At 52.6% G+C, this 27,271-nt stretch overlaps 5 protein-coding genes across 5 annotated transcripts; 2 read left to right on the top strand and 3 right to left on the bottom strand.

Annotated features, from left to right (window-relative positions):
• Positions 1-1,034: 1,034 nt before the first annotated feature.
• On the bottom strand, positions 1,035-4,429 carry TGME49_268820 (hypothetical protein; the record flags this gene model as incomplete). Its single annotated transcript, XM_018781520.1, has 3 exons — positions 1,035-1,561; positions 2,057-2,414; positions 3,014-4,429. The coding sequence occupies 3 exons, from the start codon at positions 4,427-4,429 to the stop codon at positions 1,035-1,037; spliced, it is 2,301 nt and encodes a 766-aa protein (XP_018636556.1).
• Positions 4,430-9,577: 5,148 nt separating this feature from the next.
• Positions 9,578-16,331, bottom strand: TGME49_268830 (hypothetical protein). Its single transcript, XM_002365535.2, has 10 exons — positions 15,852-16,331; positions 14,965-15,034; positions 14,290-14,508; positions 13,377-13,614; positions 12,639-12,859; positions 12,147-12,276; positions 11,462-11,812; positions 11,099-11,193; positions 10,393-10,756; positions 9,578-10,046 (listed from the first exon to the last, which is right to left on the bottom strand). The coding sequence occupies exons 2-9, from the start codon at positions 14,979-14,981 to the stop codon at positions 10,417-10,419; spliced, it is 1,611 nt and encodes a 536-aa protein (XP_002365576.1). The 5' UTR covers positions 14,982-15,034; positions 15,852-16,331; the 3' UTR covers positions 9,578-10,046; positions 10,393-10,416.
• Positions 16,332-17,150: 819 nt separating this feature from the next.
• Positions 17,151-18,326, bottom strand: TGME49_268835 (hypothetical protein; the record flags this gene model as incomplete). Its single annotated transcript, XM_018781521.1, has 2 exons — positions 17,151-17,273; positions 17,937-18,326. The coding sequence occupies 2 exons, from the start codon at positions 18,324-18,326 to the stop codon at positions 17,151-17,153; spliced, it is 513 nt and encodes a 170-aa protein (XP_018636557.1).
• Positions 18,327-19,424: 1,098 nt separating this feature from the next.
• TGME49_268840 (N6-adenosine-methyltransferase, putative) lies at positions 19,425-22,855 on the top strand (the record flags this gene model as incomplete). The annotated part of the gene is made up of 6 exons (XM_002365536.1): positions 19,425-20,180; positions 20,712-20,867; positions 21,144-21,236; positions 21,430-21,633; positions 22,099-22,319; positions 22,577-22,855. The coding sequence occupies 6 exons, from the start codon at positions 19,425-19,427 to the stop codon at positions 22,722-22,724; spliced, it is 1,578 nt and encodes a 525-aa protein (XP_002365577.1). The 3' UTR covers positions 22,725-22,855.
• A 1,931-nt stretch (positions 22,856-24,786) lies between these two features.
• Positions 24,787-27,151, top strand: TGME49_268850 (enolase 2). The gene is made up of 2 exons (XM_002365537.1): positions 24,787-24,956; positions 25,608-27,151. Exons 1-2 carry the CDS (start codon positions 24,824-24,826, stop codon positions 26,900-26,902), a joined length of 1,428 nt encoding a protein of 475 aa, XP_002365578.1. The 5' UTR covers positions 24,787-24,823; the 3' UTR covers positions 26,903-27,151.
• The last annotated feature ends 120 nt before the right edge of the window (positions 27,152-27,271 follow it).

Here is a 27,271-nt window from a genome sequence, read left to right as displayed (position 1 = left end):
GGTACAACATATCGAACCTAATATGCGAAATAACGCTTGTGAACATTCCAGGGAGACTTGAATGCCTGGCACTTGCTTAGGAAGTGGATGAACGATTCTACGCCGTTGAGTCACCAGCCGTTTCTCAGTCTCCGCTGGCTGCTCTCCCACTAATAATACTAAACAGTATTTCCGTGGGTTGTCAAAGAACCCCGACAACGCCAGGGGGAGAGAGTGCCCGCTGCCTTGCCTCCTCTCGATCCCTTGTTAGACAGTCGGATCACGTTTTCTGCCAGAAATCCATTGCGCAGAGAAGGTCGTCTGGAGCAGTCGCCGCGGCAGTTCGGTGAACAATTTTTTTTCCTGCCGGGGGCAATTTGTTAAATGTGGACAGACACTCCTCAAAACAACATCTCTGTATCCCAAGTGTGACCGCTCGGAAGAACAACCTCGGGCACAACGGAAGACCACTGTACATTTCAGTCCTTGATTATATGCATCTACACATATATATATATATATATATATATATATATATATATATATATGCTTATCTATGTATGTCTCTATGTAATAATATATATATATATATATATATATGTAAGTCGTGTAACAGATGTGTCTGTCGTGTAGACTGTGAAACCTGTGGCGATGAGTCTCAAAATCCGACAGCACAGAGTTCGTCTTTTGTGCTTCTGTGATTTGATGCAGCAAAAAGTCGAGGAAGTGTTCCTTTTTCCACTGAAAGTGGAAGTCGACCGACAGCTGCAGAATGTTTTCCTCAGTTGTTCGGCTGCGGAAAACAGCCCCCAGGAATGGCGTGCTTTTAACGGTTGAAACCACGTCTGATTGAGCTGTCCATCTCTTTTCCCCTGTCTGCCACAAAACGTGGAGTTTTCCAGCCTATCCCTCGTCATCTTGCTCTGCCAGCTGAGGTCACTTTTCTACTTCCTTCTGCTCTTCCTTTCTCTCCCTCTCCTTGATTTGTTTTTGCAAACTCCTTCTCCACCGTCTCTTTCAGTGCCACTGGCAACCCCTTGTGCAGATGTCGACTATCAGTCTCTCGTCGCTCGCTCTTCCATTTCCTCTTTCTGTCTCCTTTCTGCCCTCTCTCCTTGTTCCGTCCTTCTCCTCTCCCTTGTCTCTCGGTCTCTTATCCGTGTCCCCTTTGTCTCCTCGAGCCGTTCTCTCGGTCCGCTGCCCGTCCTCTCTCCCTGTTCCCTCCGTCTCCTCTCCGTAGTCTCTCCCTTTGTCTCCCCTCTCTTTCCTTCGAGCGCAAGCAGTTGGTGACTCAGCGCAGGAGACACGCCTCCAAAGGCTGGGCTTCTGTCCTCTAGGCGGTGCAGCTCTCTGGGGTCGAAAGTGCGGAGGGCGAGGACGGTCACAGGTAGCGCGAGCAGGATAAGAACGAAGTCGAAGACCGAGTGGTGGAGTTCGAGGAAGCCTGCGCCTTCCACTCCATGCGGGAGAGGAGACAAAGTGGCGACGTCAGCATCAAACGTTGGGGAACCGCGGAACTTCGCCACGATCTCCGACACTTGGATTACCACCACGAGTACCTTGATGCACAGAAACTTCAGTCCTGCAGACATAACGCATGTTGACGGGAAAGACAATCTGTTGGGTGCTGGCTCCGTGATTTCTCTGCCTCCTTGAGTTCGGTAGAAACAGAGGCCTTCGAAGCCGCACACGACAGAGTATAGCCACCGCGCTGGTGGGCGTCTCGCTCCTGGAACACGGTGAAAGACGACCGACGCGCGTCGTTTCGTCGCGAGCCGGAGAAAAGAGAACACGAGTCATAAAGCAACGAAGGAAGACAAAGCAAAGGCCGAGGCAGAAAATGAGACACAAAAAAGAAGTCGAGGAAAGAAGCCTAGAAACACGTTCGACGAAGAGGCCGCGACACCTGGAGACAAAGAAGAACAGGCGAACGAAGGGTCACCGAAACGAAAGAAGCACGAAACTGAAGACTGCAGCCCGGGATGGAGTGAATCTGGGAGTTTTAGATCCTGGCGTCCCGCGTTCTCGTGTTGAAAAAAGAGGAATTCGCTCTTCACTTTCGGACCTGAACGCTCACCTAGATTGAACCCCCTGAGGAAGGAACGAGTCGCAAAGTAAACGACGCCGATGCCCCACATAGCCAGCATGACGGCGCATACGGCAGCTTGTTGAAGGGTCTCTTGCACAGCGACCTCCAACGTCTTAGAAGTCGTCCAGGTCGAAACAGAGTGCCTCTCTCCCGCGCTCGCGCCTGCCCCCGAGAGAGGTGCACTGGATGCAAAGATGCATGCAGTTTCTTCGTCACTGGCGGAGCAGGGAGAGTCCGCAGACCGAACGAGAAACAATGTCGAGGGAATGAGGGCGGAGAACACGGTCACGGCGCAGCTCAGGAACGTGTAGGGCAGCAGGCACAGGAAGCTGAGGCGCAAGTCTTTCTGCGGAACAAAGCACAGGCGGGGCGGAAAGAAGAGTGGAGACAAGAGATGAAATACGGGTGGAAGTAAACGTGGAAATAAAAGACGAGGTAAGAGGGGAGGTGAGATTGAAGACAAGAAGGGAGGGAATAAGGGAGACACAAGAGAAGGCAGGAGACAGGAGAGAAGAGAGGAAACAATAGATACGAACGCGGACGAGAGAGTAGATAAGAAAGAAGAGAAGAAAGGAGACAAGAGGTATATATGAGAGGAGGTACGCTTGGGGATTTGAGATGACGTAAGAGTGGAGGAGAAGAAAGGTCATAAAAGAAGCAGTTGAACTGAGTGACGCACAGCCTGGGGAAAAGCGTCGACGCTCGACTGTGATGTGGCGAAAAAGGAACCTGGGGAAACGACAGATGCGGGAGCGCAGGACGGAGCGAAAGAGAAGCTGAAAAAACTGATGAAAGACAGAAGTCTGACAAAGGAGACAGAGCAGAGGTCACTGCAGAAGGGAGAATAAACGAGAAAGAACGAGAAACGCCGAAAGCGCGTTTTACGAGCGAGAAGCTGAAGAGTTTAACTTGGGCATGTGTATTTTCTTTCAGCTTCAATCTTACCGCACGGAATTCCCGTTTCTCCGATCTCGCTGCGAAACAGCAGAGTGGAGGAACGCACCAGATCCGTCGCAGAACCCTTGGAGTTTCCAGTGTCTCTTCTTCTCCTTCTTCACGCGCCTTCGCGTGACTTCCTCGTGTACAAGGAGAGACAGTAACACAGCAGCTGGCTTCCGTCTTTGCGTCGTTCTCGCCAGTCATCGAAAGACTCGCGCCTTCTCTCTCGAACTCCCCAAAGTCTTCGCTGTCTGTCTTTCGCCCCCCCAGAGTTTCTCTCTCGCCCGACACAGTCTCCTTATTGCCTTCTCTCATTCTGTCTGTATCTCGCCTCTCTTCTTGCTTGAAGTCCTGCTCTTCTTCTCGTGCGTCGGAAGTTTCTCGGCGTCGAGGAGAACGGGGAAAAGCGTGCACTCGGTGGAGCTGCTGACAAGGTGTCGTCGCCGCTGTTGATGAAGAAGAAGAGCAGGAAATAACAACCGACGGAATTCCCTCTCTCAACACATTTCTGCTGGCTCCTCTCTCTTCTTCCCTCTCGTCTTCTCTCCTCTCTTCTTCGTCTCTCTCTGCTTGCCTCCCCTTCGTTTCTTCTCTGTGGAGTGCTTCGCGTTCCCGTCTGTCCTGAAGGTGAGGCGACGCGTCGGCGGCTGCCGTGACATTTTCTTTTCTGGAAATCAGTTCGGCTCGGGAGTGAGGGAGAAGAAAAGGGAGAACTGTACTCGCCGCTGGCTTCTTGCCTTTCTCTCCAGCGTCCTCTTTTCTGCTTTCCCTTTCACTCGGTTCTTTCCCTGCTCCTTCGTCTGTGTCCACAGCTTCCTGTGTGCAGGATGGAGATAAGGACATGCACGTTTCCTCTCCGTGAGGGTCGCTTTTCTTCTCGGCTCTCCCTCGTCGTTTCTGCGCTCTGCCGCCCCCGCAAACGGCTTGCTTCCCGTCGACCACTCCTCGCATCTCTGAGTCTCCGTTGGGCTTCACTGTCCTCTCGTCCTCCTCTTCCACTCTCCCTGCGAACTTTTGCTTCTCTTCCTCCGGCGTCTCGCTCTCTGTTTCGCGTTCCTCGTCTGTCGGTTTGCAGATAAGAACAAAATGTGTAAAGCGGTGGCGTTCGTCCCGGTCTGGCGACTCTTCGTCGCAGTTGACGAAGCCTTCCCCGCTCCCACTGGGCGAGACTGTCTCTACAGGCGCCGCCGTCTCTCGCCGTTTCCCCAGACGTCGAGTGATCAGCGAAGACGCCAAGACAACGTCTGCATGTTCCAGGCTTCTTCGCAGCCGGGCGAGCGCCCGACTCTGCAGCTGCCGACAGCGAGGTGGGTTTCCTTTGTCTTTTTCTTTTACCGAGAGGCGCAGAAAGCGTTCTGCCTCTTGAGGCGAAGAATTGACGACGAGAAGGGCGCTGTCGGGACCTCCCAGGAGGTCCAGCATGAGAGCCCAGAACCAGTGGAGACAAGCCACTTCGTACAAGTGCAGCAACACACGGCTGAGCAGCGCAAGTTGAGGGAAGAGCAACGAGACCCTGTGAAGACACAGAAAAACTTTGCGGAAATTTGCGCGGCAAAGGGGGGGAAAAGAAGCCTGTAAGGCATATTGACTAAGAAATGAGGAAACGAAGACTGGAACACAAGGTAGAACGCATCCAGAGGGAAGCGAACGGAACGCGCAGTGCAGACGGGGGCGGATGTATGCGATGGAAAAGAGGTCGAGAGAGTGGCAACCAGAACGTCTGTGGTAAGGGTCGGAATACGCAGAACACGCCACTTGTTTAAGGGGGGTATCTGGTAAAGATTGAATTTCTGTGTATGCAGTGGTGCTGACCAGCAGCAGGAAGCGAAGAGAGGAAAGAAAGTGAAGAGACGGCCGTAGGCGTAGACGACAGGAGGCGGAAAGCAGCTGCCCACTCGCTGCTTCAGGCGATGGGCCACACGCCGAAGCCTCAGACGATGAAGGACCCAGACGACGAGACTTGCCAAGCAAAAGAGAGATGCCGCGGCCCTGAGACAGCGAGGAGCAACAAGGCAAGTGGGTAAAGCGGGGAACTTTCCTCCTCTCTGTTAGACTGATCTCAAAGCACAGGAAGCCAAGGCAGTCTCTATATTGCACAACAGGACATGAGACAGATCCTGCGATAGACAAGCAAATCGTTGCCGGTTGGAGATTTGTGGAGGAAGCGGGAAAAAGGGTGACAAAGCACTCTGTCGTCGCTCTGTCTCACGCAATTCGGGTGTGCCTTTCTTGCCGGTTCTTGAATGATACTACGCCTCTGATGTCGCAGTAAAATGGCTCTGTGCACGGCATTCTATCTTGCCTGCGGGGGGCAGTTTAAACGTAATGCAGCTAGATCTTCTATGATGTTATGTTAGTCAAAGAAGCGTCAGCGTCCGGCTAATGTTGCGTTCAATTCTCGTCAGTTTTGCAAGATTGTAAATCTATACCACACTCAATTGGATTCATCATCTTCAACGCGGCTTTTGTTGATGGAGCTGTTTAGCTCATACCACTGCCCGATTCAGAACACATCTTTTGAGCCATGAATGCAGAACGGGTACGACACGAACTCGTCCCGCCCTTTCCTCGCTGGATGTCTACAGAAAACACAGGCACTCTTCAGAGAAGACCATTGGGTAGGCGGGGTAAGGCATGTGGATTGATGGAGGTATTCTTTGGGGGTACCCAGGCATGCGGGGAGGAAGCGCGAATCGAAAAGGCGGTGGAAATCCACAGTTATAGAAAAATATCAAGGTTCTTTTTACAGAGAGACAGGCCCGATGACACTGGACCACATGTGAAGAAAGCGGGACAGTGAAAGGGAATGCGAGTGTATGTGCACACAAGACCTTCCCGTGGCCTCGCGCGCATTTATTTGCATTTATACGGTTTTTGTGTTCTCTCTTTACCACATCCAAGGTCGAGTAGCGCCTGTATGGCTGGTGCGATAGGCGCCACCTGGAGCCGAGCGCGGCGGCCCGACCGCCTTCCGGGCAAAACTTGGAGTCCGTCCATGCTCAGGGGTTTGAATAAAAAAGCTGGGAGAGAGAGGCTCTTGAGGCGAAACCGAAGATAATAAGAAAAGAGGAGATTCAGAAGAGGCAGAACGAGAAAGGGAATGAGAGGGAGAGACGGGCGATTGCATCTCGGGAGAGGGAGAAGTGTGTCCTTCCACAGACAGGGCAGAGAGGAAGGGGGCAGCTGAGGAGTTCGAGGCTGAAGGAGTAGAGAAAAAGGGAGTTTCTTCAAGACGTGAAAGGGAACTGAAGCTTTGTGCCTTCGGACCAAGCCGTGAAGCCTGCCCGGCAGACTCTGCAGACGAGGCGGATTGCTGAAACACAGGTGTCGGATTGGCAAGACCGGGTATGACACCTAGGGAAGAAAACGAAAAATAGGAGGGAGAGCTGCACGAAAAGGGTGAGAAGCGAAACGGGAGAGCACATAGAGAGCAGGAGATAATGACAGCATGAGAGAGAAACAAGAAAGAAGAAAGTCTCAGAAACGCAGCTCGTTTCTGCCGGATCACCGAGCACGGCGGTAAAACGAGCAGTCGCCTCATCCGTGCTAGAAACCAAACGGAACAAGCATTTGTGAGATTTTCCTTCCCGGACGGGCTTCCTTTTCTCCACTTGTCGCCGCTGTCAGCTGTTCTGACCTCCACAAGCGGAGATGAAGGCTTTTTTTTTCTCTCTTGCCTTGCCATTCTGCGACAAAAATTCACTCTTTCTGTGTTCTGGTATATGCGGCCAAGACTCGCAGAAGCCAAACGCGCCTGTGGCGTTTGCGTCTACTCGGTACAAGAGGAAAGCCGCCTTTCTTCGGTTCTGAAAAACCGGCTCGGTAGTCAATCTCAGGAAACGGTTTCTCTCCTTCCTTGATTCCACCTGGCGTTCTGCACGCAATGTCATCTTCCCTAGAGGTCTGCCGATTTTGTGCCACAACGGACACCGTGGAGAAAGCTGCCGACAGACGCGGAAAACTAGACAAATGAAACCGGGAAAAGGAAGGGGGAGCAAGACAGAATGCAACCTAGGGAGAAGGTTGTGAGCAAGGTGAAGGAAACCGCAGTGCACAATGCAGCGATGCACGTAGACCCGACAGAGCGCAAGATATCCTGTGGAAAGCGAGTCTGTGGCGTTGAAAAGACCGTTCAGCGTTCTGATGGCGAGGAAAGCGGACGCCTGTCGAGCAGCTTTTCCGAGATGACAAGGAAAAAACTCGAACAGAAAAAGGAAAGCAGGCGGGGGGACAAGATCGTCGCCAGTCCTCTTGAAGTGTTCAAAAGCCTGAACGCTGCCTTCGGAGGAAAAAAACGGAAAAAACCCAAGAGCACGACATACCGGGAGGACGAGTACTACAGGAGTCGGAAAGGTGGTAGAGGAGTTTAATGAATCAAAAAAAGCAACGAATGTGAACTGTGCGAAGAAACCTGGTGTCTAGGATTGCGATCTCAGCTGTCAAAACCAGAAGCACGGGAACGACGGACAAACAAATGTCCTCAGAGGACCGGGGTTGTTTTCCGTGATCCTCAGCCGACACACAAAAACGAATACAGTTGATTTGCTCAAGAAGGATCGATGAAACAGAGCAAGAGGAGCGAACAGACTTCTTGACCCGTAGTGAGATTAGCTCACTGCCAGGCGTCTAACGTCTGCACGTTTTCTCAGCAGAAACTGGACGACGCGAACTCCGCAAGAAAGGTGGCTGAATCAGATGGAAAAAACGAACAAGAAAGCGTACAGACACACATACGATGCAAATGCCGGTGGTGTTCGTGAGGTCAGCGTGAATCGGCACCCGACTCTTGTAAGCGTGCTTCCAGAGCGTAAATGAGTTGACAGATTCTATCCCGTTCTACAGTAAACGGATGCCAATGAAAACCCCCCGAGACCCAGCGAAAAACTGGAGAGCCCTCAGTGCTTTTCAATGGCAGTCTGGAGCTCGTATCCTTCAAAACAAAAGCGAAAACCGCAACTTCCCTTTCTTATTTCCACATTTATGAGCTGAGAACACTACGTGTAATCAACAGGTCCGGTGCCACCCAGGCGCTTTCGCCTAAAAGAACACAACATAACAGACCGCGTTCTCCCCTTTTGGAAGCTTGTTGTTTGTTTCATTTCCATCCGTTTTGTCTTCTCTAGACATTTTTGTGTTATGCTTACACTTCGGGAGAGCCACCCTCCTAACAAGAACAGGTACATCTCAGGAGTCTCACATCCTGTCATATAACTGGGACTTACAGTCGTCGGTTTGTATCAGCACTTCCATGTCGGCTCCTTCCTCCCTCTTCATTGAGCAAGATTCAGTTAGGAAAGATAGTTGACCGTCAGACGTAACGTGTGAGCTGAGTAAGCAACGTCTACAGACAGCGCGTTGTGCGTTTCTGCTGAGACAATGCAATTTGCTTGTTGTCGCTGCCTTCTTTTCTTCCGATTTGTTGCTCCATTGCTCCTAAGGGACCGGAGAAGCCAGCACCTATAATTAGAAGGAAGATGCTCTCTGTAGCAGGGAATCTAGCTCCATTGGTTATCTAACTGGTAATGTATGCAAACATCGATTAAGAAGTTTCAAGATAGCACCGACAATATGTTGACAGACGTTTTTCAGTACGTAGGACGAGGAGGAAGCCCACGACCTTGTGCGAGGTGTCTGATTCTTCTGGGATGAACAGCCGTATTGGATGACAGCGAGGACATCTTGAAAACGGTTCCATAAACGTCGTTACCAGTTTTCCGCTCTGTGGATGGCTTCGTGTTTGCTCATTCGCTCTTTCTACGTACCAAAATTTATCCGTACACAGGAGCACTCTGACACGCGAAGACTAGCTAGCGAATTAAGAGGTGATCGTAGATCCCCCTTTCTCGCGAGAGAAGATAATGCCTCATACTCCGCTTCGACCTTAACTGGATTCCGTCGATGCGAGTGTTCGAAACAAACCGACCGTCAGAGACAGACCTAACTATTATGCGCAGACTAAAATCAAAAAGGAGACTACCAAAATGAATGGCTTTTGCACAGCAGGTACAGAGGTGTTTTTTCCCAAATATACACCGGTTACCACTATACACCATGGAAAGGTTCACTTTGTGAAGCTTCGTCCGATATTTCGTCTGGTGGCTACATGCATGTAGCCTCCAAGCGGTGTTAGATGCGATGATCGATGCTACTTCCCATTTGATACAGTAGCGAAAATGAGGACACCCTCGTACAACTATACACCTGAGTGTCGTGTATAATATGTATATATATATATATATATGAAGGCATTCAGTGAAATCGTGTGACATGATCACACGAATGTGGATACATTCGCACCTACGTTTGTGCCTATTTTACGTGCAAATCAGTGCTTTATACCATCCCCACAGACACACCATGAGAAAAAGAAATATCTTGTACAACAGGTCGGGAGAGGGGTTCTATGGCAGCTGCGAAATTATCATAGAAAGAACTGCCAGAGCTTCCTTCTGTCTCACGCGAATTTGGTGCCGTGTCCGTGCATGTGGAACCCTGGCAGTCGACGCCGAGCTCTGGGTTTCAAAAACGCAAAATGCGCGTCTGAGCGGCAACTTTTTCGATTCGTTTCTTGGCGGAATCAGGCCTGATTCAGGTTTCATTGTGCAGAATCCGACAAACACCAGTGCAGTAAGAGCTCTTGGCGTCCCGTTTAAAAGCCTAGGCTTTTGGAAGGTAACAAGGCAACGCGAACCGACAGACAGTTAAAAACAAACGACCGAACGGAACTGTACATTTGCACAGGCGAGCCGTGGCCTCCCTCTGATGGGTCGCGCCTCTCGTTTTTCAGAGAAAACTGCAGAGGACGCACACCATTTTTGCATAGAAGACACGTGGCACCGGCTGTACTTGAGATGCAGTGTACGAAGTGAACGCACCCGTGAATTTCTGCTCGCTAAATTCGGGTCCCCTGCATTCCCTCCCTCTCTGCTGCAAATGCTTTTCTTTCTGTCTCCACAAATTTCCTTGTCCGTCCTCTCAGCTCATCTCGCGTTTTTACGGTCTCGGCGCGACACCTAAGCACGGCGTCCACCGCCTCAATCTGCATGCAAAAAGCGTAAACGAGACCGCACAGTTGTGGACTCGCTCTCCGCACTCGAAGTGATACCTACTTCGATGCGATAACTACGCTACACGATCCAGCTGTGCTCTGTCAAGACGACTGATGACCTTCCATACGTTCCGCCTATAAGACTCGAACATATATTGAGTCACCACAATGTCGCAGGACATTGATGTCCAACTACTGGAAACAATCGTCCACACAACTGCCCGTCTTGCCGCCAACCCTCCCTTTCAACTTCTCCAGCGTTCTACTCGCCACGGCCGCAGCCTCCGCTGTACAGACACCACGGTCGATGCCAGTGGCCGCGTTTCCCCTGTCTTACCACACACAGTCGACTTTGTGTGCTTCACATCTTGTTTTCCTGGACGGTCTGGGCACTTTTTCCTGCGGCTTTTTCCTGCGCCTTCCTTAGTTGCTCCAGTTTCGCAGCTCCTTCACGGGCCTTGTGTGCAAGTTCCGCGCTGCCCATCGTCTTGAGAGCGAGGCCATAAGCAGCGGCTTCCTCTTGGGCGTTTTTCTCGATGGTCGCCAGGCGCTTGCGCCCGTCCTCCATCGAAACTTCCTTCGCCCCCGCAAAGCGTTCATACATTTCCTTGAAATACGAGCAGTACACTTCGTACGCTGGGTCGTCTGTCCGCAGGCGACGGAGGAAGGCTTGAGACACGCACTCGCCGGGTGCCGTCAACCTAGAGAGAAAGGCAAGGGCGAGGAAAGGGAACTAGACAGAATACGCCGGAGGAAATCGCGAGAGATGCTCTACAGCAGGAGACACGAAGGTGGAAAAGCCCCCACACACCGAAGGGACTCGGAAAAGACACGTAAACAAACGAAACGAAACCCCTGTATGGTTTAAAGGATTTAGAGGGGGAGCATGCAATCAACAGTTCTCCGTAGAGCTGGAATGCTGGCGTTGTCCACGGAGACTATGGTCAAGGCACGGGGAACATGGCGACTTCCTAGCTTCTGGGAAGACCGCTGATGCCAACAAGGAACGTTTTCACTTCCTCGGATTTCCTGATTTCACCTACCAGTGTTCACCTCTCTCTTCCAGCACCTCCGCATGGACGTGAAGCAGTTCGCTGTAGCACGGGTTGAACGGGCGGCCGGTGGCTTCGAGATGACCCTGCGAAGAAATGAAACCCCAAATATAAGCCGAATGACACTCATTACCTCACCGATTCGTGTCTGATGGTACACGCTTTCCTGTTTCACCCTCTCTGTGCTCATTTCTACCTCTGTCTGTGTCTCCATCGTTTCCCCTGTCGCTCCGCCTCTCTTCCCCTTTCTGTTCTTATCCTGTTATCCGGTCGGTCTCTCTCCCCTTACTGCTGGCCTCCGTTTGCCTTCCCACTTCTTCTCTGTTCTTTGTTTTCTGCATCTCTGCTGCTGACCAGCAAAGTCTGGACGGCCTGGGTGGGCCTCTCGACGTCGCGTCTCTGTTGCTCCGGCAGGTAGAACAGCGCGTTGACGTCGTCGCCGAGCGAAAAGAGTTTACCCTTTCCGTTGTCGACGCGCGTCACTGCACTGAGAGCCTCGGCGCTTTGGACTGGGATGAAGGGATCACAAAGGAACATAAAATGGCCCATCAACCTGGCCGCGCAAGCCTGGAAAAGCTCTGTCTCGTACTGGAGAAACTTCTGCGTGTACTCCTCGCCGTGGTGCTCCACGTCGACTGGGAGAAAATCCAGTGCACGCTCTCTCTCCAGATTCGCCAGCTGCAGCTGCGATCGGCGACTCTGCGCCTGCAAAGAGAAGAGAAAAAGAGAAGAAGTGCTCTGATGAGCGAGGAAAACAGAGGCGACGCACTGTGTAGAGGGAGAAAACACATACATGAATGGATGTAAAGAGAGACAGAAGAAACCCGAGATATTCGAGGACGTTTCCGGAGAAAGAAACACAACGGCATCCAGGAGAGAAACGAAGAGACGCAGCGGCGTTTACTCTAAACGGTGAGGAGATGTGGAGAAGACTAAGGGCGACGGAGACGAGAAGAGAGGAAAAAGTAGCCGCAACGAGAGGCGCACCTTCTTCGCATGAAAATGATGCGTGCTCTCACATCCTTACACAAACACTCACCACAGAGAGAAGTTTGAATCGGAGATTCTCCATGTGTGCGAGCCACTGCCACGGCGGCATCTCAGGGAAGAAGCGGAAGTCGCCTCCAGTTCGAACCAAGAAGTACGTCATGTGCTCGAGGAACGCACTCCTGCGAAAAAAGAAATCATTTCTTTCTCTGCGTGTGTCTCCACTCCCCTGGACAAAAGCAGCTGCCGACCCCGCCTCTTTCTCCTCTCCGTGCACCCGCTTCCCTTCTCCCTTCTCGCGAAACATGCGGGTGCGTCTTCAGCGAGACAGATACACAGATCTCTGCGTCTACACACACTTCAGCTGTCTCCGTTTCATCTCTCCTTTCCCTTCTTCCTTTCTCTCCCTTCGTCCTTTCTCTCCCTTCTTCCTTTCTCTCTCTTCGTCTCTTTTCTTCTCTATTGTTCCCTGTCTTCTTTCTTCAGCTCTCTCTTCTTCTCCTCTCGTCCCTTTGGTCTTTCTCCTTCTGTTTCGCCTGTTTACCGGTGAAGATCGTAGTACTCCCACGAAGGCAGCTCGTTCATGTACGCGTAGAGCATGGGTGTGTCGCTTCTGTCGTTGAATTTCCCCATCCGCGAATGCCACGCCTGTTTGAAGGCTTCGACCTCCTGAGGCGCTTCCGGGTCCACCACTCCGGGCTGATACTGCGAGTAGAAGTGATGCTTCTCCACGAACGCTTGCCAGTACTGGTCGCTATCTAGCCACTGGAGAAGGGAAAAGAGGACATGCCGAAATCGGAGCAAAGTTCGAAAAGCGCCACAAAACAGTCTGGCAACGTCGGTAAAGGCGCACAAATCGCCTTACGCAAAAAACATCATCGGAGCGAAAAGAGTGCCCAACTCGCGTCGCACCTCACAGTTCCACACAGAAGCACACCGCAGGTACGCTAACTCGGAGAGAGGGGAGTCTCTACATTTTCGCCTTCAGTTGTCTTTCGCGGCTCGCTTTCCTTCTTCCCTTCTACCTGCAGTCTGTCTCCCCTTCTTCGTACACTCCGGTCCCCACTTCGCCGCACGCAGATGTGCGTATATGGATGGATACAAACCTTCACACATACACACATACCTATGTATACATGTATATATACATATGCATATATATATATATATATATATATATATATGGGTGTGCGGGGGGGGGGGGCATGACAGCAACGTCACTGAAGGGCGTGCTTTGCGAATCGGGCGGGTCGCTGTTGTGTTTCCGGCGTTTGAGTCGCACCTCGTTGGTATTGACTTTCCACACAGGAGGGTTGCTGCAGGAGACCCAGAGCGCCCGCGCGCCGTTCGACAACAGCTCCTCGGATTTCTCCACGGACTTTGCGCATGCGCTGAGAGCTGCGTCGAACAAAGCCCAGCCTTTCTCTGCGCCCTCGCAAGGCGCCGGCGTCTTGGCTGTCTCAAGCGCCCCGAGGGCGCGGTCGAGGATCTGAACCTGGTTGGTGTAGAAGGTCTTCAGGCTGGAGAAAGCAGAAACAAAAACACCGGGGTTCCAGGCCGTTCCACAAAGAGGGAATGAAAGAACGCTCCGAAACAGGCAGAAAGCAAGAGAACACCACTTGAACACAAGTCAGCAAGCAGTTCAGCGAAAGCCTCTTCTGCAGCGCGTGGCGACACAGCCCCCCCCCCCCGCGGGAGCAACTCAGCTTGGCACCGGAGTCAGGCGAGCTCCAGACGCACTCTCTCCGACGAAATAATTCCTTCGACCGTTGCCTCGGTCGGGACGACAGAGAGGAAACAAGACTCTTCAAATGGGGGATGTTTCAAGCGTCAGCACCCCCGGTCCCAGAGCCAGACAAACAAACAAAAAGGAGGCAAGAAAAGAACACAGTTCCGCACCCCAAACACACGCTTCTCCGCACTGTTTGTACAGCTTCTGCGTCTTCGAAGGCAGCCGCGTTTCTGATTTTTGTGATCAGAACCATCATACTGGGAGGAACTTCTGAGACAAGAGAAAGATTCACACGCCGTTCCTCCAAAGTAAATAGACCACGAGTTGGGCGCTTGGCCTCGACATCTCGAAGGTTCTCCTTCCCGGACCCACGTTCTAATGCGTCCACAAAGCGTCCCCCAGGCTTCTTCTGAAAGAGTCCTTCAGCCTACGACTTGGACTCGTCCGTTGAATCTGCTCATACCAGTTAAGGATGTCTTTGTGAGCAATTTGACTCTCCCACTTGGCCCAGTCGATTTGCTGCGGCTTCCCAGGCGTCGACTGGCGTTCAATGACAGTCTGGACCTCCTGGGCGCCATCCCGGAGCTTCCGCCACGCCGCTGCGTTGTTGGGCGCGACGAACGGCGCGAGCGACATCCAGCTGTCTCGGCGAGGCAGGAGGCGAGAAGGGATCGCCGCCCCTCTGTAGAGCGAAAGAAATGCAGAATATGCGGAGAAAACGATGGAAAAACTTCTGGTCTGCCGGTTCAGACGCCTCGAGGAAGTCGACAGGATAGCAGGATACGCGAGTTCCACTGTTACATTACGGCATCCAGTGAAGTCGTGGCACACGTCCCCGCAAGCGCCCTCCGCGTTGTCAGAGACCAGCTGGAAATGCTCAATTTATCAATCTACAGAGAAGCAAAAAATTTTCATACATGCAGATATATTTCGGTACAATATATATATATATATATAAATGTAGTTATGTGCAGAAACGTATGACCCATATATATATATATATATATATATATACATACCATGAACTTACAAATACATACAGAAATCTGTTTATCTATTTGATATAAACATGAACATATATTTATAGTCTAGACGGAGACATCTTAGAGAACCTCGGGGTCTCGACTTTTGCTCTCACCTCCTAAGAGCCTGCATCTTGGAGCAGAAAAGCAGCAAGAACGAGATTGCGAAATCGTCAAGAGCGGAGGCTGAGTACAAAAAAGAGAAAACGCGATGTCACGGAATACGCGTGGCAGAAAGTCTGCGGGACTAGCGCGGCACGACGGCCTCCCCATTGCCAACAAGAGCAAGACTCCGATGAATATCGCGACATCTGTTCTGGGATGTACGAATACCGTAAACCGCCTTTCTCAGAACCTCACAGAAGCACACTGGACGTAGCCTCGTACCAGATCTCCACTGAAATCGAGGGAACTTTCACTGGCTTTGCTCGAATACAGAAAAGGGTCTGTTTTAAAACGCGTACGATTCTGCGGTGGCTTCCCTCTTCCGTCTGCACTAGGGCATGCGATAGAAATTTCAAAATGAAACCTCAAGGTAGACTCTGCAATTCCACACTTTAACGTGGGAGACTTAAAAAAACAAACGCAAATCGGGATGTCCCTTTTCGCTACGAGCCATGCGTGTTTCCGAGAGTCATGCATTCCGCACAGACGAGGAGTAGGAAGGAGAGTAGCCAAGTCCCAATCATGAAGCGTCTACCGCATGCGAGCTACAGGTATTTATCTGATTCGGTGCAAAAGACAGTTCACCGAAATCCATTCGTTGCCACCGAGTTCACTTGATCCATTCCTGAGTCCTTTAGCTGCTGTTCGCCACGTGGTTTTTTGACTCGGTCGGCGACGGCCTTCGATCGTGGACGTGCAGCTGCTGCAGGGTCCCCCAGATTCTCAGAGAAGAGTGCGTCTAACAAGGGGCAGGTAAACATACCGATGTCGTTTCTCGGCAATAAACGGTCTGCACCGAAATATGCTTTGTGTGAATGTGCCGGTGTGAGACACTCACTTGGAAAGCTCGAGGAACTCTCCTCTCGGTCAGCGTGTTCTGTCTGTCCACCTGCTTTGCGACTGGCGGTTCGCCGTCCCGCGGAGACGGGGTGGCGCGGAGGGACTTTGCCGAAAGAGGACAAGAAAAACTGGGAAAAGAAAGATGGGCTGAAGTCTGCTCGCGTGTTGACAGCAAAGGAGAAAACGAAAGGCGGAAAAAAGGGAAAACGTGCGTAGAAACTCCGAAAAGAGGGTCCCCGTCCAACGTGTGTGACGCCTCGCGGTGTGGAAGGTGCGTCTCTAGGGTGACCTCAGACGCAAGGAACGGCGAAATTCTTTCCTTCAGAAACCTCTGGAGCTGGAGAGGAGACAGAACAGACGAGAGGCGACAGAGGGAGAGAAATCCAAGGGGAACAGCGCGTGAAGTGCACCCCGAAAACGATCTCGGGGTAGGGTGGCTCTGCCTCGCGATTTGGCGGAGAAAAAGCGAGGGGAAAAATGGACAGAGAGGTCGAGAAAAGAGGTGGAATTTCCGAGTGCATCGAGAGAAGGCAAGTTGGAAAGAGACCCGCTCGCGCGATTTCGAGGCAGCATTCGTTTCTCCCAAAAATCGACTCGCGTTTGCATGCAGAGCGGTCACCAGCGCCCTGGGGGGGCGACAGTCGCAGCGGACGCCACCCGTGGCTTATGTCTGTGTCTCGCGACAAGAAGCCATTTTTTGGACTGGAAAAGCCCAGGGGAAAATGAGGAGATGAAGTTTCACAAGTCGGCGAACATTCTTGGCTTTTCTGCAGCGGAAAACTCAACGACTTCCTCTTCGTTTGACTGTGGGCGCCGACGGGGGATGCAAAGAACGAGGCCGCCCATACTCGCTTGTTCGTGGAGACAGAGTCAGTCTCCAGCGGAGACGCGAAATTTGGGCCAGTTGACTTTCAGCAGAAGAGATGCGCTCCTCTCGAACGTCTTTTCGAACCTTCGAGTGCAGGTTCTTTCAGACTGCAACTCCGAGCCTCACGCACCCGGCAGTAGGGAGAAAGCGCAGGCACCAGATTCTACAGTCACGTTGCTAGAAACTACGAAGCTCTTTGTGATTTCGGGCATTATTTATTCTCGAGGATTTTCTTAAGAGGACTCCATTTATTAGAGGCAGACAACAAGTTTTCTACGAGCCTTGCTGGCGCCACCAACCTGTGAACGCGGTGGGTTTCAAAGTCCTGCGAAAGTACGACGACACACACTTTAGAGTACGATGGCCCTGAATCCTTCTTCAACTGTGTTTACCACGGGGAAAGGACGTGAAAAGTGTCTTTTTTCTATTTTAGGTGAACTCTCTGTAGCCGCTTTCTGGGGAGGGCCAGGACGCTAGTCCGTCATGGGGCTTCGACCCGTAGAAGCTTTTCTTGTTACTCAAAGAACGAGTCGTCGACCACCGCGAGCGATGCTGTTGCACAGAGAAAAGAGCGCGAAAGAAGAAACCATGATAGCTCGGGAGAGGACAGGTGCTAGACGCCTTTCCTGTTTTTCCATCTGCATGGATTTGACAGAGAGAGAGAGCTCTCGAAAATCCTGCTGCACTGAGCAGCAGAAAGGCAGCAAAGTTTAGTATTTTCTGGCAAAAAGGAAAGCACTTTTTGTGTTGCTCTTCTCCCTTCTGGCGACCCTCTCGTTTACGTGGATTTTGCCCACAAGAAATGCCGAAAAAAAACACTAGAGTTTACGCGCTTGTCTGCGAGTTGATCTCTACGCACGAAAAACATCTGAGGCAGACAAGAAGGCGGAAAAGGTGGAGTCCCGACGAAGTTTCTGTCCACCGTTTTGTCAAGCAGTTTCCCCGGCAGTCGAGCGCACATGAGTCCTCGATCCATAGTCAAGTGAAGTTTTCAGGTGCAGTTTTGGAGGCTACCTTTATCTCCGAGTGCAGGACTGCTGCTCCAAGTTCCTTCAAGAAATTTGCTCTACCTTCTGGGGAGGGTCTGGCGTCCCTCGACATGAAACATTTCAGTTTTTCTGCGTAAGGACTTTCATGCAGCGCCCTCCTTGGCCACTGCAGGCAAGCTGGGACCTTTGCGATGCCAGCTCTTCGCACCAGAGCGATGTTGCTTACTGAAATCTCTGCGAAGAAAAGGATTTTAACAACAACAGGCAACGCCTTGTAGAAGTCCAAACTTTCCCCAGGGTGACGGTCTCGCCTGCAGTGCGAGTATAAACAGAACAGGATAGCTCTCACGGGTTTGTACACAGATGAAAAGAATACAGTTGTGCATTTATCTCCCGTATCTTCGTATTGGGCGTCACTGTACTGCTGTTTAGATTTGTTTGAGTGCAGTGTGCAAGTGCCGGTACGACGCTTTATGTCAGCCTTCAGTCTTTTCTCCAGCTGTTGGGTCTCCCGCGTCCTCGGAGTTCTGGGTGGGCTTTTTGCGGCTTTGACACTCTCTCTGTTTTTCATGCGGCCGCTTTCCCCTTTCAGAGGCTTGGTTCTTCGTCTCTGCATGTTTTTAGAAGGGATCGTTGCGGCGCTTTCTCCGTTTCTTTTGAACCTTCTCCGCTGGTCCGTGTCGGCCGCACGGTGTGTCGTGTGAGTTCCTCAGCGCATGCAAAAGCGTTTTTCCAGCTGGGTCTGGTTTACGCGAGAACCCAACCGGTCACCAGGTTCCTGACGAGAGGACTTGCGAGAGAGATTCTGCACTTCTGACCGGAGAGCAAGCGATTGTGGAAGACGTCTCTCTGGCAGAAATGCACAGCAGATCCTCGCTTTTTCATTGGACAGCTCAACACGCACTCGTTTTCTCCTAGGAGTGTCCGCGCCCTCGCAGTTCGTGTAGAGTAGGGAAAACATCATTCGAAAACATGGGGAAACTTTTTGCGTCCTTTAACTGCTTGTTGACTCGGAATTGCCTGTCTTCTCTGCGAGGGAATCAAGCAGTCAAACCGTTGGCTGTTCAGCTTCGTCTGTGGCCTTTGTGGTAAATGCATGCTGCAACCTGTCAGGGTTTCGGTTAATTGTTATTTTGTCCTTCCTTTTCCTTCTTTTCCCTCTCTCGTTTCTCTTCTTCAGACCACTCTTCTGTCTTGTCTCGACTTCCCGATGCCTCTCTAACTCACATTGGAGAGACAACATGCATTGATTTTTTCTGTGGCGGTTGAGGCCTTCCCTCGGTTTTCTTCTACTCGGCAAACGTAGACCATACTCTTCGTCCATCTCGTCGCGCGTCCCCCCAAAGAAACGATGAATAAGCCTCCAACTGTCTGTTTCTCTCTTCCCTGCTCCCTGTTTCGTCGCTCCTTCTCTGTTCATCGATCCTGCAGCAGGTGTGTCTACCCTGGTTCGCATCCGTGGTGAAGTGCAGCAGTCGTACAGAACTTGGCTGTCTAAATTCCCCAGCTGAAGTTATCTCCGGCACCTGCGGTCCTCCAGTATCGACAGAGACGGAGACCTTTTGTACCTCCCTTCAACTCGTCTCGAATATATCCAAAGGACCTGCGTATCGGCAGAGACGGAGACCTTTTGTACCTCCACTGAAGTTCGGTTCCGTGCATCTCCAGGTCCACATCGTTTCCTGTGTCGGAGTCTACTGAGCTTGCTGGTGCGATGGAGAGCAGCCTGCCGGCTCCTCCAGAAAGCTCTCGCGCAACGGGCGGCTTTCCAGGAGAGGCCCCGGGTCTGGGACCTCGGCTGTGTCGCAACCGTGGCGGATTCTCCGGCCGCGGCGTCGACCATTCCTTTCAGATGACTCAAGGCGGAACTGCGTACCCTACAGGGAGAAAGCGAGTTCGCGGAGCGACGGCCGACGAGGCCTTCATCCCCCCGCCGCCGCCTCCTGGCCCTGTCGTTCTGCATGCGCCGGGGTCGGCGGCAAGCCAAGTGGGAGATCAGGATGGGCTGTCCGGAGGCAACGCGTTTGCGGCGCTCCGCCGCCCGGCCGCAGGCGGCGCACCCGGCGCCGCGGGTGCACATACACCTGGGGACATGGTGGGAGCGAGCCGGGTTGTGCCGCCGCCGCCTCCGCCGCCGGCCGTCGACGGCGGTCCTTTCTTCGAGGGCGCCTTTTCGGAGCTGGTGGGCGCGCATGCAGGCGGAAGAAGAGTCCAGGCTGGCGGGCGCAGCGACGAGGGCTTCCTCGAACCGGAGGATCCCGCAACCTGCACCAACATCGGTGTGCGCGGCCGCGCGAGGCTCATGAACGACTACACGCAGCACTTTGTGGACGTGGGAGAGCGGCCGCAAAACTTCATCCGAGACTGCGAGGAAGACAAACGGTTCCTCGAGTACCCGAAACTCGAGCGACTCATGAAGCTCAAGCGGCAAGTCCTCGAGCGAAGAAACACCCCCTCGCTGTGTATTCAGGTGAGGGATAAACGCGCGCCAGAGTGGACTCAGCTGCTGCCACACTCGACCCACAACGGAAAAAACCGGGGCTCTCCGCGAGCGCAGCTGCAGTCTTCAGAGAGTTCTTCACATGCTCTGTCTGCATATATACCTAAATATATATATATATATATATGTATATATATATAAGTATATATATCTATATATGTACCTGCACATCGTACGTAACGTTAGGTTTTTTTCCACGCAAATATTTGCGCAACATACACGTAAACTTGCATGTCGTAGATACGTCCGTGCAGACATACGTACGTTCATGCATAACACAGCATACGTAACAGAGCATAACGTGAGGCACCTACGTGGGTGATGGCGCCGAAGTCGCTGCTAACTCCATAAGAGCAGAAAAGGGGCGGGAAGAAGTGCCTTTCTTCACGGTGCATGCGGCGCTGTGGCACCGCGTTGGGTAGGAGATATTCGGATGCTTTCCACTTTGAACTGAGAAGGGAATGCGAGTAGAGAAGGAGGCGTTTTCATGTGTTTTTGCAGGCGAATCTTCACCATTTCGACTGGGGCATTCTCGGCGGCGTGAAGTTCGACGTCATTCTTGTCGATCCCCCCTGGCAAGAATACTTTGACCGCTGCGCTGCGATTGGTGCAACTAACGAGGATCTCACCCCGTGGACTCTTGAAGAGATGCTGCAGGTAATTCGCGTTTTTTCCAAGGAAGCTTTCATCATTGGTGTCAAACGTAGATCGGTAAAGCACGACTGCCGGCTGTCCCCGAGCTGTGCGTGAGTTGTCTGGGCGCGGAAGTTCATCCAGTGAGGAGCTTCGACTGCGTGGCTTTCCAGTTTTCCACCGGACATGCGTGGATGTCGACGCGTTCCAGAACGTAGGAGAAAAACTGGTGTGAGCCGGTGTGTGTGTGTGTGTGGAAGTCGAACGAGTTGTTTTCCAAGGCGCTTTGTTTCTTTGCAGCTGCCTGTCGAGAAAATCGGAGACACGCCCTCCTTTTGCTTCCTCTGGTGTGGCGTGACCCACCTCGAAGATGCTCGGCAGTTGCTGCACAAGGTAAGGGCGTTGGAGCGCACTCGGGGAAGAACAGCGAAGGAGGGAAGGACCAGCAGACAGTGAAACAGACAAGACAAGGTACAGACAAAGTCTTCTTCCTTTACTGTAGGCCGCCGCGGCAGTGGGCTGCTTCAGACAGCAAAGCGGGTCGACGGAGCTCGCGCATTCGCCGTGTGTCTCTGTCGATTTACAGTGGGGATATCGACGATGTGAAGATATTTGCTGGCTCAAGACAAACAAGAAAGCTGCGCAGCGTCGACGCGAGCAGAATGCCGCGCATGTGAACGACGTTCTGGACTACAAGGCGACTCAGTTGGTGCACGACGAAACGAGCATTCTTCAGAGAACCACAGAGCACTGTCTCATGGGCATCAAGGGCACGGTGCGCCGTTCTCAGGTGAGACCCGATGGAAGAGGAAGAGGAAAAACAACAAGGATAAAACAAGATGATGATGGGGTCGGCGACCGGTCGTCAGGTGGAATCGTGTGTGGAGAGGACGTTGTCTGCGGAACTGGCGAAGAAGAAATGCTGCTTCTAAAGGGAGTCTTTGCGTTGTTCCCAGTTCAGTCAGATTCGACTGTGCCCCTTTTTTCGCTTTTCTCGCCGGAACCAGACAAGCAGTGAAGCCGGCACTGCGGGTAGCGCGTTTCCTATGTCTTTTCTCCCTCCTTTTCCTCTCTCTCCTTCTGAGACTTTGTTCCTTCTTGTCCTCGTGTGGGCGCAAGCGTGTGGCGTAGACGAGTTGTCGTGGCCGCAGCCACCCTGCAGTGTCGCCTGCGGTTTGACGCAGAAACAGGAAATCTGGACGCTCTGCGGTTCTCCGCGAGTTTTCGGTGGCCTTGCGCGCTGTTCCCGCTGCAGGACTCACACTTCATTCACGCAAACCTGGACACGGATATTCTCATCAGTGAACAGGAAGAAGAAGTGGGGTGCACGCGAAAGCCAGAAGAGCTGTACGACATCATCGAGCGGTTTTGCCTCGGTCGCCGACGCATCGAACTTTTTGGCCGAGACTGGAATCGCCGAGCTGGCTGGGTGACCGTTGGCTGCGAGTTCGGCCTGACCACGTTCGATGCCAAGACGTAGGAAAAATCGGGGAGGGAATGAGGAAAAGGTTGTGTATAACAAAGACGCAGAACTAGGAAAGCTGGTGGAAATGCATGTGTTCTGGGTCAGACGAAAGGCGTTCGCCAGTCGTCCTCAGAAGCGGAGGTCGCGCACGCAGGTCTGGGGAAGGTGCAGGCGAGAGTTTAGAGAGCGTGGATCCGACTGGCACAATTTCGGCAGCCAACCATACGGATTTTGGCGACGTCTGCTGGGAGTCTGTTTTTCTTTTCAGGTATGCATCGTATTTCGATGGCGACGTGGCGTGGCCAGAAGCGACGGACTACATGGGCGGACGGTACGTTGGAACGATGCCTGAGATTGAACAGCTGCGCCCGAAGTCGCCGACGAAATTTCCAGATCGGAGTGCGGGAGGCACTTAGGGGACTTTGACCGGTGAAACGTCTTGTTTCTCCTAAGGAAGGGAAGCCGAAACAAACAAAGTTCCCGTACCCTCGCGCAACGCCAGCGTCAAGAACTAAAAGAACGGAGCTAGACCACGGAGCCACCGAGACCACAAGGTGTCACATTTTCGACAGTCCTTGACGAGAATCTCCAAGGCGCATGACACAAGGTGAAAACACCGAAGAAAGGTGTATAAAAGGCATCTGTCAAGGACAGCAATGAACTTCCGGAAGCCGAGCTCTATCGTCGCATCGGAAATGCGAATGCACGATACTAGCCTGTCCAGCATGCCACACGGATACAGTTGTGCAAGCGTTAGAACGGACAGGCGGTGTTTGTCGGAGATAGTGTCTAACGGGTTTACATGGGCACTTTTCGTTAGTGATCCTCTCTTGCTGCAGCGTACCCCGGTCTAGTCAAGTTACGAAAGTCCCGGCGGTACGCGTGGTGACACTTTGCTGCGAATAAAGTGTACGCTGAAAGTGAGAAGTTTCGGACGAAATCAGTCACTGAGACGCTGGCTTCAGGTGTGGACGCTGCGTGCTATCCAGACAGTGTCTCTGTGGAAACGCAGCGTTTCTCTCTCAGCTTCTCTTCGTACACGGAAATTTGGTTTTCGCTGAACAGGTGTGGCTTGTTCACGAGCTACAGCAAGTCCACCAAACAGTCGCCCACGGCAGCAGCTTCTGCCTCAAAGGTTGAAACGTCTCACATAAACTCTGACGCTTCACAGAGGAAAAGCCTGTGACCGACCGCACACTTGGCATAACAACGTCGAATAGAGCACTTTGAGGAAAAAATTGGTAAAGTTCAGGCAGGCAGGACCAATCAGACAGGTGAAGCTAGACTCCTTGTTACACGTGATATAGTGAGACTCCTAAGCTTCTATAAACTACCTTTTTCTGGGGTGTCTTTTGTAGTCTGGAGAAAAAGGGGATCTGCGGGGTAGCACGTGCAAATTTGTACAGGCGTTGAACACCCAATTTTCTCCTGCCTAGACCACAAAGTATCACACAACTCATTCACTGTCTCTTCTTATCGCACCTGACGCCAAATACGTCGGGCGCCGAGCGACTCCAGCAGTAAGAAATTCATGTTCGGAATTCTGATTTACCGATTGTGTAAGGGCCGAGTCGCCTCCCCTACCGTTGAAAGAGATTCAGTTAGAAACTTAGCCTCTGAGAGACCCATACGAGCGCTCAAAATGTCCTTCGGTCAGTTTCTTATCGAAGGAAGAGCCACATTCAACAAGGCCAACATACAAGAAAGAAAGCACTACAACTGCTGCGAGTGAAACGCCTGCCCCATACCTTGCCCGCACACCGTTGTTCGGGGTCGGCGTTTGTGCTTTTGAAGGTAGCCTCGTCGTGTGGTTTTCCTTCAGGACACTGCGTCCCCTCCCTTATACAGCGTGTATGGTCTATCATGAGTACCCGCAGCTTGTGTCGCTTCTCGTTTCCTGCAGTGTCTACCGTAGTCAGCTACTATTTGTGTATACGGTTAGTCTTCTGAACGCAGCGAAGGATGGCTGCACCACTTCAACTGCCGTCAGCCTGTGTTCTGCTGGATGTGAAACTCCGATGATGTGCGTTTACGGACTTTTTTTCTCATGCCTCTCCTTTGTTCCCTCTCCCACTTCCCTCCCTCTGCATATCGCCGCACAGGGGCAGCACGTTGAGTCGCACTGTGCTGCCATTGCATTTGAGGACGCGGACGCGGATCCGCACACGTACAAGCGGGCACTTCGTTTCCGTCTGTTTCGCAATGGGCTACAATGTAAGTATCCAAAGAGCACCCCATCATCCGATACCGGACGCGGTGCAACCCATCTCCCAAGAAACGACGTGAACGCTGATAGCACGAGCTACGGTGCACGTCACGCGGCTGCCTCTGCCGACTCTCGGCACCCGGTTACGTGTTAGTAGATCTCTGGAAACGCCCCCTGGACGCGGAACGGCGGTCGCATGTCTCATTTGAAAAATAGGGTGCTACGCCAGGGGTGGTCCTCGCTCAAGTGCCCCGCATCGTCCCAGACCCACCAGGTGTTTCTGTGGCATCGGTAATCTTGTGGGAGACAATGTTCCGTCTTTTGGTTCCAACATATTATTCCTACTCCGTCCCATTACGTTTTCCTTTTTGCAAGATCTACCGTTACTCAACTTCCAACAAAATGGTGGCCATCAAGGACATCACTGCTCGTCAGATCCTCGGTAAGTGTGCGGGTTTGTTGTTCTCCACCTCCTGAACCAAGGGCCCCGTAGTGCCACGGCGCCGGTCAGGAGGTCGCGAAACAGGCGGAATGCCTGCGTTTCTGCATTGCAACACGACAAATCAGAGTTCTCTTCTGTAAAACGAAGAGGACACAAAAAGCGGCTCTCTAACCATTCGAAATGTGTTTCCTTTCGTTCAGAACGCCGCTCTCCGCTGTGGTGTGCCTGAACCCGTCGCACCGCCGTCCGCGTCCAATACTCGTGTCCATGTTCTTGATGCAACACTAAACTTGGACCCCGAACGCGGGGGCATAAACAGAGTTCTTAGCGGATTCGTCGTTCAATGAAGCGCTCGTTTCTCGTGTCGCTGTGACACGAATATCCGCAGTGCTTCCCCAATACATCGGTTGCACCTGCCGCTCAACCCTACGCAGTAGCGAGTGCGCGTGCCGTCGACTCTCGTGGTTTTTCTGATCAGAAGCGAGCGTGTCTGTGCGAGAAACGTGGAGGTTCGGGGTTTTTCCCGTGCACTCCGTGTGCACTGGACTTTTGTAGGTCCTCTGGTGTGTGTTTCTCGGCGCGTGCCGCTGCCAGAGACGAATGGTACGCCTGTGTGTCGCGACGCCTGTTTGTTGCTGTTGTTTCTTGCAGACTCCCGAGGAAACCCGACCGTCGAGGTTGACTTGTTGACCGATGGCGGCTGCTTCCGTGCCGCTGTCCCCAGCGGCGCATCCACTGGCATCTACGAGGCGCTTGAGCTCCGTGACAAGGACCAAACTAAGTTCATGGGCAAGGGTGTGATGAAGGCCGTGGAGAACATCCACAAGATTATCAAGCCGGCGCTTATTGGCAAGGACCCGTGCGACCAGAAGGGTATTGACAAGCTGATGGTCGAGGAGCTCGATGGAACTAAGAACGAGTGGGGCTGGTGCAAGTCGAAGCTCGGCGCGAACGCGATCCTGGCCGTCTCGATGGCTTGCTGCCGCGCCGGCGCTGCTGCCAAGGGCATGCCCCTGTACAAGTACATTGCCACTTTGGCTGGAAACCCGACAGACAAGATGGTAATGCCCGTCCCGTTCTTCAACGTCATCAACGGCGGCTCCCACGCAGGCAACAAGGTCGCGATGCAGGAGTTCATGATCGCCCCCGTCGGCGCCTCCACAATCCAAGAGGCGATCCAGATCGGCGCGGAAGTGTACCAGCACCTGAAGGTCGTCATTAAGAAGAAGTATGGCCTCGACGCCACGAACGTCGGCGACGAGGGTGGCTTCGCCCCCAACATCAGCGGCGCCACGGAGGCCCTCGACTTGCTGATGGAGGCCATCAAGGTGTCTGGTCACGAAGGCAAGGTCAAGATTGCCGCCGACGTCGCCGCTTCCGAGTTCTTCCTCCAGGACGACAAAGTCTATGACCTAGACTTCAAGACTCCGAACAACGACAAGTCGCAACGCAAGACTGGCGAAGAGCTTCGCAACCTGTACAAGGACCTGTGCCAGAAGTATCCCTTCGTGTCCATCGAGGACCCGTTCGACCAGGACGACTTCCACAGCTACGCTCAGCTCACCAACGAGGTTGGCGAGAAGGTCCAAATCGTCGGCGACGACCTCCTGGTCACCAACCCGACGCGCATTGAGAAGGCCGTTCAGGAGAAAGCGTGCAACGGCCTGCTTCTCAAGGTGAACCAGATTGGCACAGTCAGCGAGTCTATCGAGGCCTGCCAGCTTGCCCAGAAGAACAAGTGGGGCGTTATGGTTTCTCACCGCTCCGGTGAGACTGAGGACTCCTTCATCGCTGACCTCGTCGTCGGTCTCCGCACCGGGCAAATCAAGACTGGCGCCCCGTGCAGATCCGAGCGTCTCTGCAAGTACAACCAGCTGATGCGTATCGAAGAGTCGCTCGGCTCCGACTGTCAGTACGCCGGCGCTGGCTTCCGCCATCCCAACTAAGTGAAACGGAGTTTCGACTACCCAACTGCTTCAATTGGGGCTGGGTGGTTTGTCCACTCTGCAACAAGGGCGTGACGAGATCGTTGCACATGCAACTGCCTTTTTTGTGCTTGGTGGGAAGGAGCACTTTCGCAGGTGCAGCACCGAGTTGCGGTTGATGGGAATTTCGGAACTGATTTGTTTCTTGCATGCCATCACCGAAGGAACGAGCAGTTTCGTTGATAATATTGGAAAGTCTTTTGAGCCCCCATGGCACCTCCAGTCAAATTCGACTCGATGGTGCGACTGTGGCTGCCCTGCACGACGAACTCGCGTGCGGGACAACGCTCCCGAACACTTTTTCGCTTCCAGCCGCTGATGTTTGATTTC

This window comes from Toxoplasma gondii, chromosome VIII (assembly GCF_000006565.2).
Source record: "Toxoplasma gondii ME49 chromosome VIII, whole genome shotgun sequence".
NCBI lineage: Eukaryota > Apicomplexa > Conoidasida > Eucoccidiorida > Sarcocystidae > Toxoplasma > Toxoplasma gondii.
Note: the sequence above shows the minus strand (reverse complement) of the source record. Positions and strands in the feature narration are given on the sequence as shown.